The 18,051-nt window shown below is 38.6% G+C and overlaps 1 protein-coding gene across 1 annotated transcript in view; it reads right to left on the bottom strand.

Annotated features, from left to right (window-relative positions):
• LOC126267088 (actin-related protein 3) overlaps positions 1 to 18,051 on the bottom strand; it is a 99,795-nt gene that overhangs the window by 19,551 nt on the left and 62,193 nt on the right. The window contains exon 6 of the mRNA XM_049971956.1: positions 1,754 to 1,972. Coding sequence (XP_049827913.1) covers positions 1,754 to 1,972 — 219 coding nt within the window. The remainder of the gene's footprint in view (positions 1 to 1,753; positions 1,973 to 18,051) is intronic.

Raw genomic sequence — 18,051 nt, 5'->3', positions numbered from 1 at the left:
ATTGGATATGAAAATGAAGGAAAAAGTTTGAAAGGCATCATTTTGACCACTTTCGCCATTCTAGTGTTAAGCTCGCGCACCGTTTCATTACACGATGCAACGTCAGTGCTCCTAACACATAGTCAAAACTATAGTGCTCATGATTTTAATGTTTAAGGGTAAATGGCACCATGACACATGACACACCAACAAATTATGCCTTAAAAGTCGCATTACTGAGTGTACATTAATTTCATGTCCAACCCATCTTCAGATGTTTACATTTATTTTGTTGTGAACATTGTTCCTTTACTTACAATGGTTTACATTAGCTCTATTACAACCTTCCACTGCAAAATTCTGCAATGCCACTAGTAAAATACACACACACACACACACACACACACACACACACACACACACACACACCTACATTCATGACCCATAAATAAGTGTAAACATCTGAAGATAAGGTGCCAAGCATCTTGACATGTCATCATGGAAAAATATACTGTTATAAAAGAATCTGGTAGCAGTTAATTAATTATAAATGACTTTTAATTCTAAAAGTTGCAGTGTTTTAATATGTCCACAAAAGACAAGAATTATTTACTAACATTAATACGAGAACAAATAGAAAACAAAATACGGCAATGAGACAGGCAATCTCAGTCAACAAGCAATGGAATAACTTTAAGATTTTTGGCCATCTGAGTGTTTGAAATTTAGTGTATTAATATCCACAAACACTACTAGCAGCAATTAATTTTAATATATGTTCAAAAATACTTTTGACTGCTGATTGCATAGACATGAGTTGTTCCTGTAACATTAAATAAATTATGCCATCATTTCTCTGTTCGCTTTAAAGCATTTGAAAATCTAAATCGCTAGAACTTAACGTAGAAAGGCTATATTATACAAAGTTAGGCTAGCACTTGGATGCATGACTGTCTGGACCTGCCAACCACTGGCAAGCAGGGTGCACTCAGTACGGAGGCAACTGAGGAGCCACTCGATTGAGAAGTAGTGGCTCTAGTCACAAAAACTGACAACAGCCGGTGGAGGGAGGTGTGCTGACCACATGCCCTTACATATCTGCATCCAGCAATGCTTATTGGTTGAGGATGACACTTTCGTCAGTCAGTTGATACCGTTGCGCCTTACAAAGCCTGTTCGGACAGTTTGTACAGGTGGAGTACAATCTGAACATCTCTCTCTCACAAATTCCTTCTGTGGGCTAAATATTTGGTGCTACATAAGGAAAAAGATCAGCTGGAGAGAGAAGAATTATCAATGAAGATGTCCTGTGAAGAGTATAGGTAACCAGATATCTCCGGTAGCACATTCAAACAAGATACGACAAATTCTTAGGACAAATTTTAAGACACGATAATATGACCAGAAGAGCTACTTAGCAAAAGGAATAGATAAGTAAAACCATTGCTGTCATGCATGCAGCATCTTTTAGGTGATGAGGGATGTGCTACGTATGCAGAAATTAATAGGAAGGCATGTGTACTGCTACAAACCAACCATACAGTTGAACACATTAAAGGAGAAAAAGAGGAGGCACAGAAAATGTGGGCATAGTCAAAATATTACCTGTGGTCAAATCCAGCTAATAAGCAAATACCGTATGCAGAACAGTGTATCTAAATGCTAACTAAATAAGTAGCCTAATGCTTTATAAAGGTACAATGCATATAATAAAATTATGTTATACATACTCTTATGTCACTATTTACAGCAATGAAGTACCATACACCCTTACCTTTATTCTCCCACCACTGAGTACTTCACTTAATTTTAATCTGGCGTCAACTGTTCGTTTAATATCTCTTTGTAAACGTCTTCCAAAGTCTCGAAACATAGTGGAACCTCCAGAAAGCACAATGTTATTGTAGAGAGGCCTTCGTACATCAATAGGGCAATTCTGAATCACAGTATCCACCACTTCGGAAAGTGGCATAGTAAAGTCAGGGTTTGAAAACTGTAAATGAAATGCAAATATAATGTGTGAGAACGTAACAAAAAACTGACAGAAGTAGCCAAAACCCTAAATATAATGTGAAATTTTTCTGTTCCCCCAGTTTTTAAGAGAGATTGTTTGTGAAATATTTCAAATTCAAAAATAATACAAAAGCACATCATATGCTATTACACAATTTCATTGCAAAGATCACAACAATTACAACCTAAGTAAAATAAAGATTTCCCTACATAAAAACTCCGCAAAGATCTTACAAAATTGTAAGTCTGGAATTAAAAAGTGGAAATGTAAAGTAAAAGATGTAAAGGAAAAGCAACTCAATTTTATTTATAATAATAAAAAGAAACCATGCATTGTGTTATGCATAGTTTCTCATGTAATGGCACAGAGATCTCCAACTTAAGTTTGATTCAAATTAGAAAACTTAACTTGTAGAAAATAAAATTTCATTTAACAGTAATATAAGCACTGACTCTTCGTAGCCCTGTTGTGTGTATTTGCATACAATAGACACATTTGGCATCACATTACAAAGTATTTCGATGACTGCAGGATCAAGGACTCAGTATGCAGTCTATATAACTCGTATTAGTAACTGATTTGAGGTATGTGAGTGTGCTACAAATAAACCAAGTACACAAACACAGTAACCCAGACACACAAAGAATTTCAGAACACAATTTCCCTATCACTTCCATTTAATGCAATGGGAGGGAAATATCATACTGACATTATTAATTCAGTGCAGGCATGTTTCTGCTGACGCCGTAAATTTTAGAAAATTTCAACATCATGGTCGTTGTCAATTATCTACTATTTATACAAAACAAACAAACATGTATGAAACACACAACTTTAAATATATAGATAAATTCTAGTAATAATTCTAGTTAATACTGTGATAATAAAATAAAAAATGTAGTAATAATTCTAGTTAATACTGTGATAATAAAATAAAAAATGTAACATAAAAATGGTCCTATGGATACTGTTTATAGACCAAGTATTATTTCAAAAAATAAAATGTCAGAAAAGATGCGGCAGCATGTTCCAGAAAGCACTGTCAAAGCTGTTCATAACACAGTCATGATTACTGTTACAATAATGACACATCATTTAACTTTCCTCGCAAGCACTGAACAAAACATTGACCACGCATGAATGATGTACCAGAGGCATGTTACGTAGCCAGCAAATGTCACAGGCCAGAACTCATTCACAAGGGTGTGGATTCTTAAGCTGCATATTGCCTGATACACCCAGCGTCATACATGATTATAATACACGATAAATGTCATTCAAACTTAACACAACCTTTCAATTAAAAGCATTAGGGCATACTGCAGTCAGCAGTGGTTGGACACAGCTTGCACTGATCCGCACATGCACAGTCGGGCACACATCACCTTGGCAAGCACTAATATGAATCGTACAAATGCCTCCTACAAACATGCTATATATATCTGATCACACTATCATGTCATAATTTTCCTGATTTCAATTACAAGGTTATCAGGGGAGGGAGAGGGGGAGAAAGGGGGGGGGGCATATAATAAAAATCAGGACATATATTTGATACCAATGAAACAGAAGCAAGGAGGAAATTCGTAAGTGCAGGTTTTATTGTTGCTAATAAAATTAATAAACAGCATAATAGGTCTCAAACAGAATACTTTTGAAAATGTACAAAAGATATTATATGGAAAATGTGCAAGCCCATCCACCAATGTACTCACATTCAGATGAGAAGGTAGGAGACTTCCCTCCATAAAGAGTTACAGAAATTGATAAAAAACAGAAAATTGCACTACAGAAAGGCAATTGGGGATTTTGATGCAAAATAGTAGGACTCAAACTTAATAACACTTATGCAGTGAAAACCTATAGCAATGATACCAGAAATGACAGATGTCACACATTAGCAGAATTTGCCGAGAAAAATATCGTGTCTCCTCTCAGCACATTCTTCCAGAAGAAAACAAATGCCAACTCGATTTGGCAAAGACCAAACAGAACTGAAAATAAAACTCACTACGTTTTATCCAGCAATAAAGAAACAGTACAGGATGTAATGGTACCAAGCCACTTCAGTATTTCGAGTGAGAGTAAAATTCTTAAAAATACAAGAGGAAATAGACTCCACAGGTACAAATTCTAAAATTTAATTTTTGTGCTCTATATCAAAAATGGGGAAGCATCAAAAGTACCTAACCCCGGGAGGGGATGGGGGAGGGCAGTGCTCACGGTTAGCTGCATACATTACTTTGTATATTATGGGGGAAAAAAAATGATACACAGAAACATACCATGTAATGAAAATGAATCACAACAGTTACATTTGCTGCCATAACTGTCATCCACAGAGCAATACGATAATCTGTCGGACACAGAGCAATACTGATCAAGGTGGCCCGGTGGTTAGCACACTGGAGTCGCATTTGGGAGGACGACTGTTCAATCCCACATCCAGCCATCCGGATTTAGGTTTTCTGTAATTTCCCTAAATCACTCCAGACAAATGCCGGGATGGTTCGTTTGAAAGGGCATGGCCGACTTCCTTCCCTGTCCTTCCCTAATCCAATGCGACCGATGACCTCACAGTTTGGTCTCTTCCCTCAAACAACCCAACCCAACAGAGCAATACGACAATGTAAAACAGAATGGAGGGTGCAACTTAAGCCCATTCTCTGGTTGCCTTTTGCAACCAGTGTCCAATCACTGAGGAACATAATGCATGAAAAAATCTTGAGGATTATCTTTGTCCAGTAATGGATATTAACTGCTTGTGACACTGCTGCTGCCACTGTTGATTATAACTGTTGTCTTCAGTAATATCTTTGTTTCACTTGTCTATTCTTATATCGCCCTGTCTCTTCCGTTCCTAGTTAAGAGGCAGAATGTCTTAGTAGAATACCCATTGCATAACCTGCCTCCACAGCTTAGAATGCTGACACACGTTTGTGCAGTGGCCCTCGATTACGAGGTAAGCCAGTTCGAATCCTGGTGGCGGATGAAATTTTCACTGCCTATTTGGCCAGCAAGGGTAGGACAGGTGGTGGCATTAAGTTCCTGATCACCAGTATTTGTGCCAATGTTCTGGATTAAATTTCAAATCTTTCTGCAGTTTCTCATGAAATGGGTGCACATGACATGGTTGATGGTGATCTGGATGGGGATATTATGCTTCACGGCCCCCTCGGTGCTATTTACGAGGAGCACCCTCTCCTTTCATCTTCATCTCTAACATGAACAAGACACTGCAAACACATCCATTAGTCACCTACACTTAACAGTTACACTTACTTACATAGCTCATACTTCATTACAGAAAGGTGCTTTCAGGCACAAAGAACAGGGAAAACCTTTACAGTTAGGTGTTTGACCTGCCCTTTGGGTTTTCTCAGCCATTGATGCTAAACTTACCTTTACCCACTGAGTTGTATCTCCTTCTGAGAATAGCTTTGCACCAGAATACATTCACTTTCATTTTGAGCTTTACAGCACATTTAGCTTTTAAAATTCTTCTGTAGCACCACATTTAAAACACTTTCAGTATGTATTTATCCCACTTTTTATATGGTCCACCTTTTTCAGACATTTCTGCTTCAGTTTCATTTGAATATTTGCTAACAGTAGACTGTTACGAGAAAGAAGTCATAGCCTGTAGAAATGTGCTTCCAGTATCTTTCTGCCTTCAGCCATCTTATTTAAGCATACTACTTCTGCTTCTCTTCTTACTACAGCCGCATGGTCGCGGGTTTCGGTTTATTTTGGCAATTGTTTTGTCTTGGCAATTATTTATTTTGAAGTTTATGGTCAGATGCCCTTTCTGTCACCATATTCATAGTGTGCTCATCTGTCTATCAGTTGTGTAAACATCTTTCTGTCCAGTAATGAGTTTAAATGCTTCTGTATTGTGCTTTTATGCAGTGGAGATTCGAGAATAGTCTGCCATTTACTGAAATGAGTGTAGGAAACTAGGTTGCCTGGTTTACTGACTAAAGGTCCAGATGTGGACTTGGCTGAGTTTGAGTAATCTTTCTATGTAACAGAATTCTTTCTTATTCTGCATACTTTACAATGTTTTCTTCTATTGCCTTTCCTCATTTTCAATTTTTATCTGCAACGTAAATACTGTGCTAAGTAGCACGTTCATTCTATTCAACAGTAAATCTTCTACTGTAAGAATTTTTACACCTGTGGAACATAGCATCCATATGTATTTCAACTGCTCTTTCATTCCTGCTCTGAAGTTTCTGTCATTTCTATCAGCTGAGCAAGTTTTGCAGCCTAATATTTTTTGTCTATGTTTGACCCTTTTATGGAAATCTTGCTGTTTATGACATGAACAGATTAATATCATTATGTGTCAGTCAGACACATGACTGATGCAGATGACATCTTAAATTTGCTTGCAGCCCAGAATTTGGTTACAAAATCTGTTATCAACCATGATGGAGTCCTACTGGTAACCACTGCAGCTCTTAACCCATCCCCACCATCCGTCTGTCCATGTAGCACACTGTCGAGTCACATTAATGTGAACGCCTGTCAAAAGCCTGAATAATCACCTTCTGAAGTGCACATCATTGCAAGACATGGGAAAACAGTCAGTGAGGTCATGAAAGGCACTGACAGGGATGTGGGCCCACACTGACTCCAGTGCCACGGCCAGCTGCACTAGGTTTCTCGGCTGAGGATCTGTGGTGCATACACACTGATCGAGATGGTCTCTCAGATTTTTGACTGGATTTAAATCTGGGGTGTTAGATGGCCAGGAGAATACAGTAAACTCATCTTGGTGCTCTACACACCACTCTCATACTTCGCGAACTATGTAGCACATTGCATTTTCCTGCTGGAAGATCCATTGTGCCAAGGAAATTGTCCCCTAGGATAGACGTATACTTGTGTTGATCCATTGTCCCTTCCAGAATGACGAGATCACCCAGGGAATACCATAACAACATTTCCCAGACTGTAATGCTCCCTGCTCCAGCCTTGACCATTCCGACAATTGTTGCAGGGTTGTTTGCTTCAAATGTCTCATGCCATACACGTACACGGTCATCTATCCAATGGAACATAAAACGTGATTCATCTGAAAAGACAGCCTACGCCACTCAGTGGATGTCCAGTTGCAGTATAGGCAAGCAAATTCCAGCCTTTATCAACAATGAACAGCAGCAAGCACGGGCGCATGAAACACGTACTGAACAGTCGAGGAGATACTGTTGGTAACCCTTGATTCATCTGGGCAGCCAGCTGTTCAATGGTTGCACTTCTAATCACCCACACACATCTCTGCAGCTGTCATTCACCCATCATCTATGGCCCATGGTGGACCACTGTTATCTCAGAGCTGGTTTCAGATAGCACAGTTTTGACATGCATAGTATATTTTAACAGTTTACAAACCTGGTTGTTCGGAAAGTGCTTTACCCTTGACCCAACAGCCAATGCTCATGCCCTTTTGGACATCATATAAATCGCTCCGTTTTCACATTAAGACAATGACTGCATTGTTTTCTGCAGCCTCCCAAAATCTTTATATAGCTTCCACTGTAAGTGATGCTATCTTCCATATGTGAGTGGTTATTACACGTTGATATTGAACATGGGTGGTCGCCACATTAATGTGACTGGACCATGTATAATTTCATCACTTGTGTTTTTGAAAGCAGTGTTCAATGCAACAAGCTGAGATTTATCACATGATCCCAGAAGTGTTTCTTCTTTCTTACTTTATTTGACCTGTTCATTTTTTCTGGTTATTCTGTCTTCCTTTTCTCCCCAACTAAGGCTTTTTAAAAACCCCAAGAGTATCAGACATTTATTCCACCTCTTATACTAACCCTCAAGCATGCATGCTGTTGCAGAAAGTACAACAGCAGCTTTTATGTCTAATCAATACCTTAACCTTGAGCTATTGTGCCGTGTATTCCATTATTGATGTTTTCTCAACAATGTTAATGTAGCTTCAGTTCCTTTGGTTAGCTTTCTCAGTTTGTTTCCTGAATTGTAAGCAATGAGGCTTCAAATGTTGTAAAAAGTACAATGCGCACCTGATGGTGTGACAGTTGCAAGCTTTGTTCCAGTGGTCAGTATGAAGGGTAAGTTTAATAAAAGTTAACTATACTTATTGTTTTTTTATTTTGTACACATACACATTAAATGTTAATCTGGTTATACTGGCAACTGGACTTTGTTCATTCATTTCATTTCTTCTGATATTTTATTTCAGTTAAAGGATGTATCAGACGAGGAAATTCATAAACTACTCTAAGAAAGTGATAATGAAGTCTGTCTAAACTTTTCAGACCTGGAGGAAAGTGAAGTGAATTTGAGTGACAAAAACATTGAATAAGAGGACCATGGCAGCTGATGTGAACCTGAAGGTGAGGATGGTGGTGATCTCGAAGAGAGAGAGAGAGAGAGCAGACGTGTGGGAGTTTGTGTAAAAGCCATTGTGCTGAAGTGTCAATAACCAAGAGAAAAAAAGAAAGTGGAATTTCTACCAGGACCAAAGAATAATGTGTTGGATATAAATGATAAAGTTAATGCTTTTCTGAAAATAACTAACCTTGAATAACTGATGAAAATGTAAACTGTACAAATACATATATAAATACACAGTGAGGCATATGTCAATTCTTGCGCAAGAGAGATAATAAATTGACACCGTGACACACAATTAATGACACTGTTCGGGATTTTTTTTTTTTTTTTTTTTTTTTTTTTTTTTTTTTTTAATGGATCAAGAAAAGGTCATCATCCTAATGTACTGGAATTCCGGGTGGCAGATGGAACAGGAATACTACTGCTTAGGACAGCAATGAGTTACAAAAGGTTTCTGTTTCTTCTGTGCTGTAATGACATGGAAATGAGGAACAACAGAGCAAAAATTGATAAGTTGGCTGCAATTCATACAGTTCGTGCAGTATTGGACGCTTTTGTTGTTAATTGTGAAAGTTCTTACAGCCTGAGTGAATTCACCACAATAGATGGAACACTTCATCCTTTCCGACTTCAGCACATACCCAACACACAAACTAAATATGGACTTCAAATGATGGCACTACATGATGCAAAAAAGTTTGCACTAATCTGGAGATTTACTACAGTATCCAACCAGAAGGGCAATGTTGTGTAATGCTCCTGAGAATATAGTGAAAAGACTTTTGGTGCTTACAGGAAACTCAGGAAAACAGGAATCTTACAACTAAGTGCAATGTGACGAAAGGTGGAGCTGATGCGCTAGATAATATCATGTGCCTGTTCCGTTATTTCAAGAATTACATGAAGATGGTCACTGGCTATTTTTTTCATTTTTTAACATTGCTGGAATTAACTCACAAGTACTGTTTTCTTCACAAAGCCAGAAATAACTTAACAATGATACTACCAGAAGGTCTTATGAAAGAACAACTTGTATCTAGAGCTTACCATTCCATTTCACTAATCGCTACTGACAGCTACTTCAACAAATAAAATCTCCTTACATGTTTTCACAACATAAAACTCAAAGCTTTCCATGCTCTAAATCATAGAAAATAGCACATTTTAGTCACTTCCTGATACTGTTAGAAGACTACCCGCCCTCCCCCTCCTGGGTCTCTCTCTTACACACACACACACACACACACACACACACACACACACACACACACACACACACACACACACAAATTGCACTATAACATGAAATTATTCTCTGATGTGGTACTGTTCCATTTCAAAACTTTTGCGTTTTTACTCTATTATGTCACCTGTTTACTCAAGCAACTACCAAAACTTTTTCTTTCCTGCCATTTCAATCATGGAATCTCTTCACTACCCATGGACTCTTAAACAAACAATCAAGGATACATAGTTTTTCTAACACATCCAGTCATTAAGAAGGCTATAGCATTCATAAAATAACTGAGCTATCTCATCATATAATTTTCACTTGTTGTAAAGACTTATAATACCATAATGCTATGAAAAGTGGAACAAAAATGCAAAATTTTGATCTGGAATGATTTTGCCTTCTTGCATGTCAATTCAAAAAACCAGAATGTATTATTTCTGAAATTTTACATTACTTCACATCACAATGGTGTGTACATAACTAAGAACAACTGATGAAGATTTACTCAAATAAAATGGATAAAAATTCATGATTTTTGATACATCACATTTTGACATAAAATGTACTACTTTGCTATTCCACTGTTTTGAATAAATCAATTAGATATATCAAAAGAATTTTTACATCTTAGAAATAAAAGAACTAAATACAAGAATGTATTGTGCCGTAAGACACAAACAACAAAGACACAAACAACAACACAGTCACAATGAACCAAAGTTTATTCTTCTTTCACATCCAAGCAAAGAATAGCTGATCATATAGACACAAACACAGAAACAATCCATGTACCATGTACTGATACAAGCAGTTGCTAACAATAAGTATGAAACAATATGAGACGCAGTATCTGCTGCATTGTGCATATAAAGAGAACGGCTCCGGTAGGCAGCACGGCAGATACCGTGATTCATACACAAGTCACATGTCCCACCACAGTCTCTCTCTGGTCGCTGGCCCACTGCAGGCATCCTTTGGTGGCCAACCCGTGCAGATGTGTTTGGCACAATATTCAAAATGTAGTGCTCTGGCACATAGCCAAGTATAGCATACAGGATTCTAGCCCTACCCCCGACCCCCCCACCCCCGCTCCTCCTCTCCGGGGTAGAGGATTCTGTTGGTGTGGGCATAGGGGTGACTGGTTTCTGAGGCGGAAGCTGCAGGTGATGGTGCCAGAAGGAGATTCTGGGCTGGAACCGTTGAGTAGGGACAGAAATGGTGTGTACAATAACACACACACAGCAGCTACTCACCTACGAAGCAACTTAAGAGAGGACTGATGACAAAGACGTTGGTAGCATCTCAGTTCCACAACATGAAATTGTGTCCATGCTGAGGGCACTGGCTGCTCAGTTGGGGTCAGCGGTGTTTTAGGACTCAAAGGCCTGGCAGTAGTACTGCAGGGCTGGACCCCAGAGTAGAGCCAGGAGCTGGTGACATCTACCCCCACAGCAGGGACACCCATGGAGTCAGGAGAGATGCTGAGGGAGGAGGCGGAGATTGTGGACCTGCAGTCCTCATTGGAGTGCTAGGACACAGTTGGTTGTGGTAGTGCACTACCACCCAATGACTGGTGTGCACAACACAGAGGTGGCAGCCCAAATCCACTTTGGTTGGCGGTCGAAGCCCCAAGCTCAGACCAAGGAGTCAGGAGCCAACCTTGACTACGGCTGCACTGGCAGTTGCTGGTGGGGCACCAAGACCAGATGCAAGAGGGTGTGTGGTTGGTGACCATACAGCATATCAGCGAAACTCCGATCCTCCGACTGCGCAAACCTGTAGGAACTCAAGAAGCCTGTCAAAGTGTCATCAGTGGAGGAGTCCGCAAGGTGCTCCTTTATTTGCACTTTGAATGTGAAGACAAAACATTCTGTCTCGCCATTAGACTGGGGGTGAAAAGAAGGAGCAATCACATGGTGAATGCCTTCATTGGTGCAGAAATCATGGAAGGCCTGAGGCATAAACTGTGGGCCATTATCTGCCACAAGCTTTTAAGCATTTCTACAATAGAAAATTTTTTGAAGAGGGCCTGAATCACAGCTGCAGCTGACGTCGAAGGTAGTGGATAATGTACGGAAATTCAGAGAAAGCATCGGCAAACAACAACTTGGAAGAATTCAGGAAGGGTCTCGCAAAATCAAGAGGGATGCATTCCTACAGACTCTGCAGTGCAGCTCATGGACAAGTGTTGCCTGCACCACTGCAGGTCGGTAGCATAAAGAGTGCAGGCCATGACAAAATGTACATCACTGTTGATGCCAGGCTGAAAATTGGACCAATGGGCCAATAATTTGGTAAGAGCGACCCCCCCCCCCCCCCCAATGTTTATGATGTAAGAGCTGAAATATATCCCACTGTTAAGGTGGCCAGAATCACAGCTCTAAGTGACATTCCATATGGAGTTAAAAGACCACCACCACATAAAATACTGAAAGGCAGTGATGGAGGGCAAAACAGTTACACAAAAGATCAGAAAGCCTACCCTGAGGCCTGTCTAGCCAACTATGCCAAAGGAGGTATACAAATTGGTGGAAAAACAAATTGGCACCAACAATAGCTGTAATCTGGGAGCCTGGACAGCACACTGACTTTGGAATGTTGTGTGATAGGCCAAAACTGTATTTAATAGTTGTAGTGAGGCAAAAAGAAGACCCAACATTGGATGTGCTGATTTATTGGGCAACAAAACAGATTAAACAATTAAACCAAAAGTTTATTGTCAGTAAAAAGGTGGAACTTAGACCCATACAAGAACACACGAAACTTTCTGAGGGCGTAAACAATAGCAAGTGCTTGCTTTTCAACTTGTTAGTAGTGCTTCTCAGTGGAGTTGAGTATTTTTGACACATCAGTATTGAATATTTGGAACCATCCTCATATTGATGAGCGAGAATTGCCCCGAGTCCATACTGACAGGCGTCTGGCCAAGATGGAAGTAGCCAAACAAAGAGCAGAATGTAATTTACATACAAAAAGCATGAAAATGTGCTGAAAGGCCATGTCCACAGAAAAGGAACATACTTGTGAAGCAACTCTTGGAGGGGATGGGCTATCGTGGCAATACCTACAATAAATTTGTGATAGTAAGCAATTTTACCTAAAAATGCTTCACCTCTTTGACATTTGTAGGGGAAGGCAGAGCTGTGACCACGGCGATATGATGATATAAAGGGTTAACACCACATCGCGAAACCTCATATCCCCAACAGATGTCAATGAATGATTGAGCATTCACTGAAACTTTAAACCCCCCCACCGAGGCGAAGCTGACCAGTCAGTTTTTCACAACCACGAGGGAGGTAACCACTTATTCGATGTAGTACAGGGTGTATACGTGGATGAGGAAAAAAAATTACCGGATTTTTCCTGGATTTCCCGGTTAAAAATACACTTTTTTCATGTTAAGTAACAGTACACTTTTTCTCAGAACTGTATGACTTATCAATCCTATCAATGGTTGTGGATTTATATACACCGACGTAGAATTTACCAATGCTTTAGAAATTGAAACTCGGGGAAAAAACACATTCTGGAAAGATGTCTGATGTGCACCAACATGTACGCTGCATATTTTCGTATTACGAAAGTATAAATTCAAATTCCACCAAATACCACAAGTTACTTTCTGAAGGATTGAAATGGAGATTGTGATGCGCTTTTGTAAGCCAGTCGTAGCTCATGTCAAGCGATCTCGCCAGCTGATGAGAGTATATATTCAAGAGCATAGGACATGTGATGTAGTCAGCCATTAGCAACATCACTGTTAAGTAGCGCGAACAAACCAATAGGAAAAGGTAATGGTTTAAACTGATATACACAGTGTTGTTATAACAAAAGAAAAGCTTTTACGTATAGCATTGGTCTCTAAGATCAATAAGCTGCAAGAGAAGCTAAGCTTTCACACAAAATGTTGATCTTTCCTGCACGTGTTACACTAAGATACATCACATAACTGTCTGATCTTCTGGGGCTCGAAAATATTCTAAATGGTCATTCTCAAAAATTTGATTTTTGAATGAGAGTCAAATGCTCTGTTATTTAAGAAATTCATTGGACATTCGCACACAGAGTTCATCTTGTGTAAAAGGAAATTTACTTTACTTGAAAGTAACACTTTTCAAACAACAATTCAGAATATTTTCCCCACAACCTGTTAGAAATAGATTCATTTCAACAGTTGCACCAGACGACAGGCGTCGCCGTGCTTGCGCAGCTACGATGACACAGGAAGCCCATACGTTCGTATATGTAAAACATGCATAATTCGGCTTAAAGTGTACATTTGTAAGTCCAGATTCAGATGTAAATTTTCTTGGAGTACCAGTACCGTATTATCTCATGTTAGGTTCTTTATTATGGCATAACCATACGTGCTAGAAGATGGAAACGTGAACTTGTAATGCAGCAAACAGTTGAATCTAGCCAATAGTGTGGAATTAAGACACTTCGTTTCAAATAAATTTACTGCCTCAACAGAAAAGATTAATAAAAGTCAAATTTCTCTAACAAACTGACGAAAATAACTTCATTGTTCTGCAAGGCGATTAAAGCTTGACTGTCAGAAAGGTGGAAACAAAATAAAATCTGAAATAACAACATATTTTAGCCTTCCTTAATTATATGAATGTATTTTAATTCACATGATAGCTCCGGCCACAGAAATCTGTTTGTTTTCATTTGATGTGAGACCAATAAATGAAGAGGAAACAGCAAAATCACTTAACATAAACACAAGTCACGTGGAGACTACCACCTCCCCACAACAACTCAAGACTGATCTGTGCATCAGGTCCAGATTTTCTTCAATCCACAAGTCCTAGCTTTTTTCCTCTCTAATCTTGCCACAGGTTTATAATGGCGTACTTTCCTTTGTGGGAGATAATCTATTACCTCATCAAAGTTCGGCAACATTCTGCTACATGAAAAAACGAAATGTTGTTGTCTAATATTAGAAAAGGTGTTAATACAAATAGTACCCAAGCCTGGCATGGTTTCTCGATCTGATTATGTGTATTTTGTCCCTGTCTGCTACATAAAACGAAACAGGCCTGCCTTAATATTGCAGCAATTGTTACACACACCAAATAAACGGGACTATTTTGGCACAAATGGTCATTTTTATAACAATACAGAATATAATTCACCAAGTACCAATATCAAATGCCTATTAGGCCTACTACAAGCAAAAAGTTTTATGTTAGGAAATAGTTTCACATTACATCCATACTCTCTAGCTTCTCGGAAGCATGAGATCGAAAAATATTAGTACTAAATTTTTATGTAAATTTGGAATCGTCATATTCTCCCGTAATTTGCGAGAGTACCGTTTCTTCTCCTTCCTCATTCTAACAATCTTGTCATCACTAATTCTGTAACTATTCCTGTCAGTGTCAAAATTTATTCTCTCGTTAACTTCACTATCCCTGCCACAATCACCGGTTTAGTTATCCTGCATTTATTCCCCGGTTAGGCATTATTACGTGTTTGTACAACACGCTTTCCATGCTACACCCAGAATAGAACTTTAGCGGCTGCTAGCCAGAGACTGTATGACTGGCCCTTAGTAGTGTAGCGGTCTGGCCAAAAATTTTCTGTCAAAATTTCATTTTCTTGGATACACGGAGAAGACAATACTTAATCTTTGTTGTCTGTTATTCCTGTTAAGCGTTTAGTTCCAATCTGGCAGCCTGAATCAATGGAATTCGCTAGTAGTTATAACAACGCTGATCTTTTGCAAACCCAGTCAATCACATAAACAGCGATTGTCATTCACCCTTTTGGCTTTATTCGCTCAGCTCATATAGAGCCGTCCCCTTTTGTCTGCAGTAAAGTTTATTTCTAAATGCGACAGGGATTCCGCTGGCAGAGACATCACATACACTATGCACACATTCAAAAATCAACTTAGAATTTGAACAAAAATGTTCAAAAACCAACAGGAATGCATTCAAAATTATATGAGTAATCGAAAGACCAACGCGCACTGGATGCTAGGCGCTATGAGAAACAAGGTCTTTTTTCACAATAATATGAATTTGGCGCCTCCCACCCACCACCCCTTACTGTGTTAAAGTTTAAAATAAGATTATGTCTTCTAATGAGTACATTATGACACCATCTTAAATGTCTAAATTCAGTCAAGAACTATGTAATGTACTGAAAATCAAATTTTTGTTGCCCCTATGACTCAACTGGTACTGGTTTCCAGCAGTGTTTTAGTAACATAGATGGCAGATAAAATTCTGATAAACGCCAATCACAGTTGCTAGGAATGATATTACAGACATTAACACTTTATTTTGTCTTACGTTTGAGGGGGGCATGAAGAGGGGGGTAAAAAGTAAATGTTGCAATGCACTGGACAAAATCACAAATAATATCATAATAAGCTTCTACGAATGTGATTATGTATCACATTAGGTCCTTGGTAGAGGAGACAGATAAGCTAGATCAGCTTTCTGTAATGAGAAATGACAAAAGAATTATCTCAATACGACAATTTCTGAACTGTAAGAATTTTTTATATTGTAACCTCCAGATGGGAAAATTGAGTTCTCATCCACTGCAGCTCGCACAACGAAATCCACTACTTCCTTCTGACATCCCAGCTATCATCATAGTAACATCAGTATTCTATGTCCAGCACCATCTAGAGTATAGAAAGTTTTTCGAATAAAAACAGCCAGCCAGTAAAGTCAATTATATGCAACATATTGCAAAAATCTTGTATTTTGGCACATGCCAGTTATCAGTTTGTGTCAATGGAATAATGAGGAGAAGGGAAGAGTAGTTAAAATAGTGCAGGAATGTTCTATATGACGTTTTGAAAATACTGAAGAACAAATGAGCAAAGCTTCTTATTCGCTTTAATCAAAAATAAGCAAACTGATTTCTATGAAACAACAAAAGTTAAAATTTTCAAATAGTATTTGTTTTCTCCACACTGATTTCATGAGGATTGAGAGCAGAGTGCACACTGGAATAATGAACAAATCACTATTCACACTGCAGTTGCTTACACAGTTACCAGTCCATTTTCATACACTAATAGACCCGATTATCTGGAACATGACAAGCTAGCTGTTCGTGCTTTCAACAAAAAAATAGTGGTGAAAATATTCTCCGATGGAGGTAGTTGACATTTCAAACTGCAGTATACATTAGCCAATACAATTTTGAGCAAATAAAGGCTTGAGCCACATCATTACAAACTACTCAACAACTAAACTGCAGACTTTTGACCGACTTGCTGCAGTCCTCTTCAGGGCAATTCACATGGTCTTGTATTAAATTGCCATTGCTTCTGTACAATCTGTGGAAAAGAGCTATTGTTGGGTCTAGAAGAATGATGAGGCAGAGTGTGAAAGCTAGACAAAATCTTGTTACTGACTGTACAATCTGTAACTGATTAAGCTAATACAATAGAAGTTGCAGCAGAGGAGGTGAATAGCCATGCTGACAAGTTAAAGCAGCTTTGGAGCAAAATCAGATCTCATCTAAAGACTCAATTCCACAGACTCCACAACACCGCTAAGCATACAGTTTAAACAGGTTTGTCGTCTAAGTGGCACCTAGTTCTATTTTATACCCATTGCAGACCAAGTCGGGGCTTATCATATGTTCTCAGGAAAGATTAACTTTTGCTGAACAGAAATCAAACCTTTTAAACCATATCTATTCTCTATTATCTGAGTGCTCTCCATTTATTCACAAGTATGTCACAACACAACAATTTTAGTATTGTAACGTGTTCAATTTCAGTCCTCCACAGCAGATTAAATGGTTGTGTTACATTTGAGATACTAAAATGTTACATCCGTAACATTTAATTCTCCTATTTTGCATTAGTCAACGTAAATTCATCTAATGCCCCATATAATTTCATAAGAGCTACCACAGGTACTTTATGGAGATACCACTTGTTTCTCTTTGTACTGAAGACTCTCTCAAATATTACAAGAATTTAGTACACATGTGAATTATCTTTAATTTTCTGAGCTATGTCTACAACATTAACTTTTTATTTTCTTTAATGGCAAATAAACACAGCTTCCTTCATCAAATCTTGGATGTATGTTGTTAACATTAAGTTCTATCTATAACACAATAGCTATTGGATTTTATTTTCATGTTAATATTCCATTTTCAGTTGTACACATGTTACATCACTAATAATTTCAGTTGTACACATGTTACACCACTCAGCTGTTTAATTCAGTACTGATTTATATGCTTGCTGGATAACGAAAACTGCAGCCAATGACATCTAGTTGAATTTATTATCTGCAATTGTTGTTGTTGTTGTTGTTGTTGTTGTTGTTGTTGTTGTTGTCTTTAGTCCTGAGACTGGTTTGATGCAGCTCTCCATGCGACTCTCCTGTGCAAGCTTCTTCATCTCCCAGTACTTACTGCAACCTACATCCTTCTGAATCTGCTTAGTGTATTC

Source organism: Schistocerca gregaria, chromosome 4 (genome assembly GCF_023897955.1).
Source record: "Schistocerca gregaria isolate iqSchGreg1 chromosome 4, iqSchGreg1.2, whole genome shotgun sequence".
Lineage (NCBI taxonomy): Eukaryota > Metazoa > Arthropoda > Insecta > Orthoptera > Acrididae > Schistocerca > Schistocerca gregaria.
The sequence above is the reverse complement of the archived record's forward strand: the minus strand, read 5'-3'. Positions and strand labels throughout refer to the sequence as shown.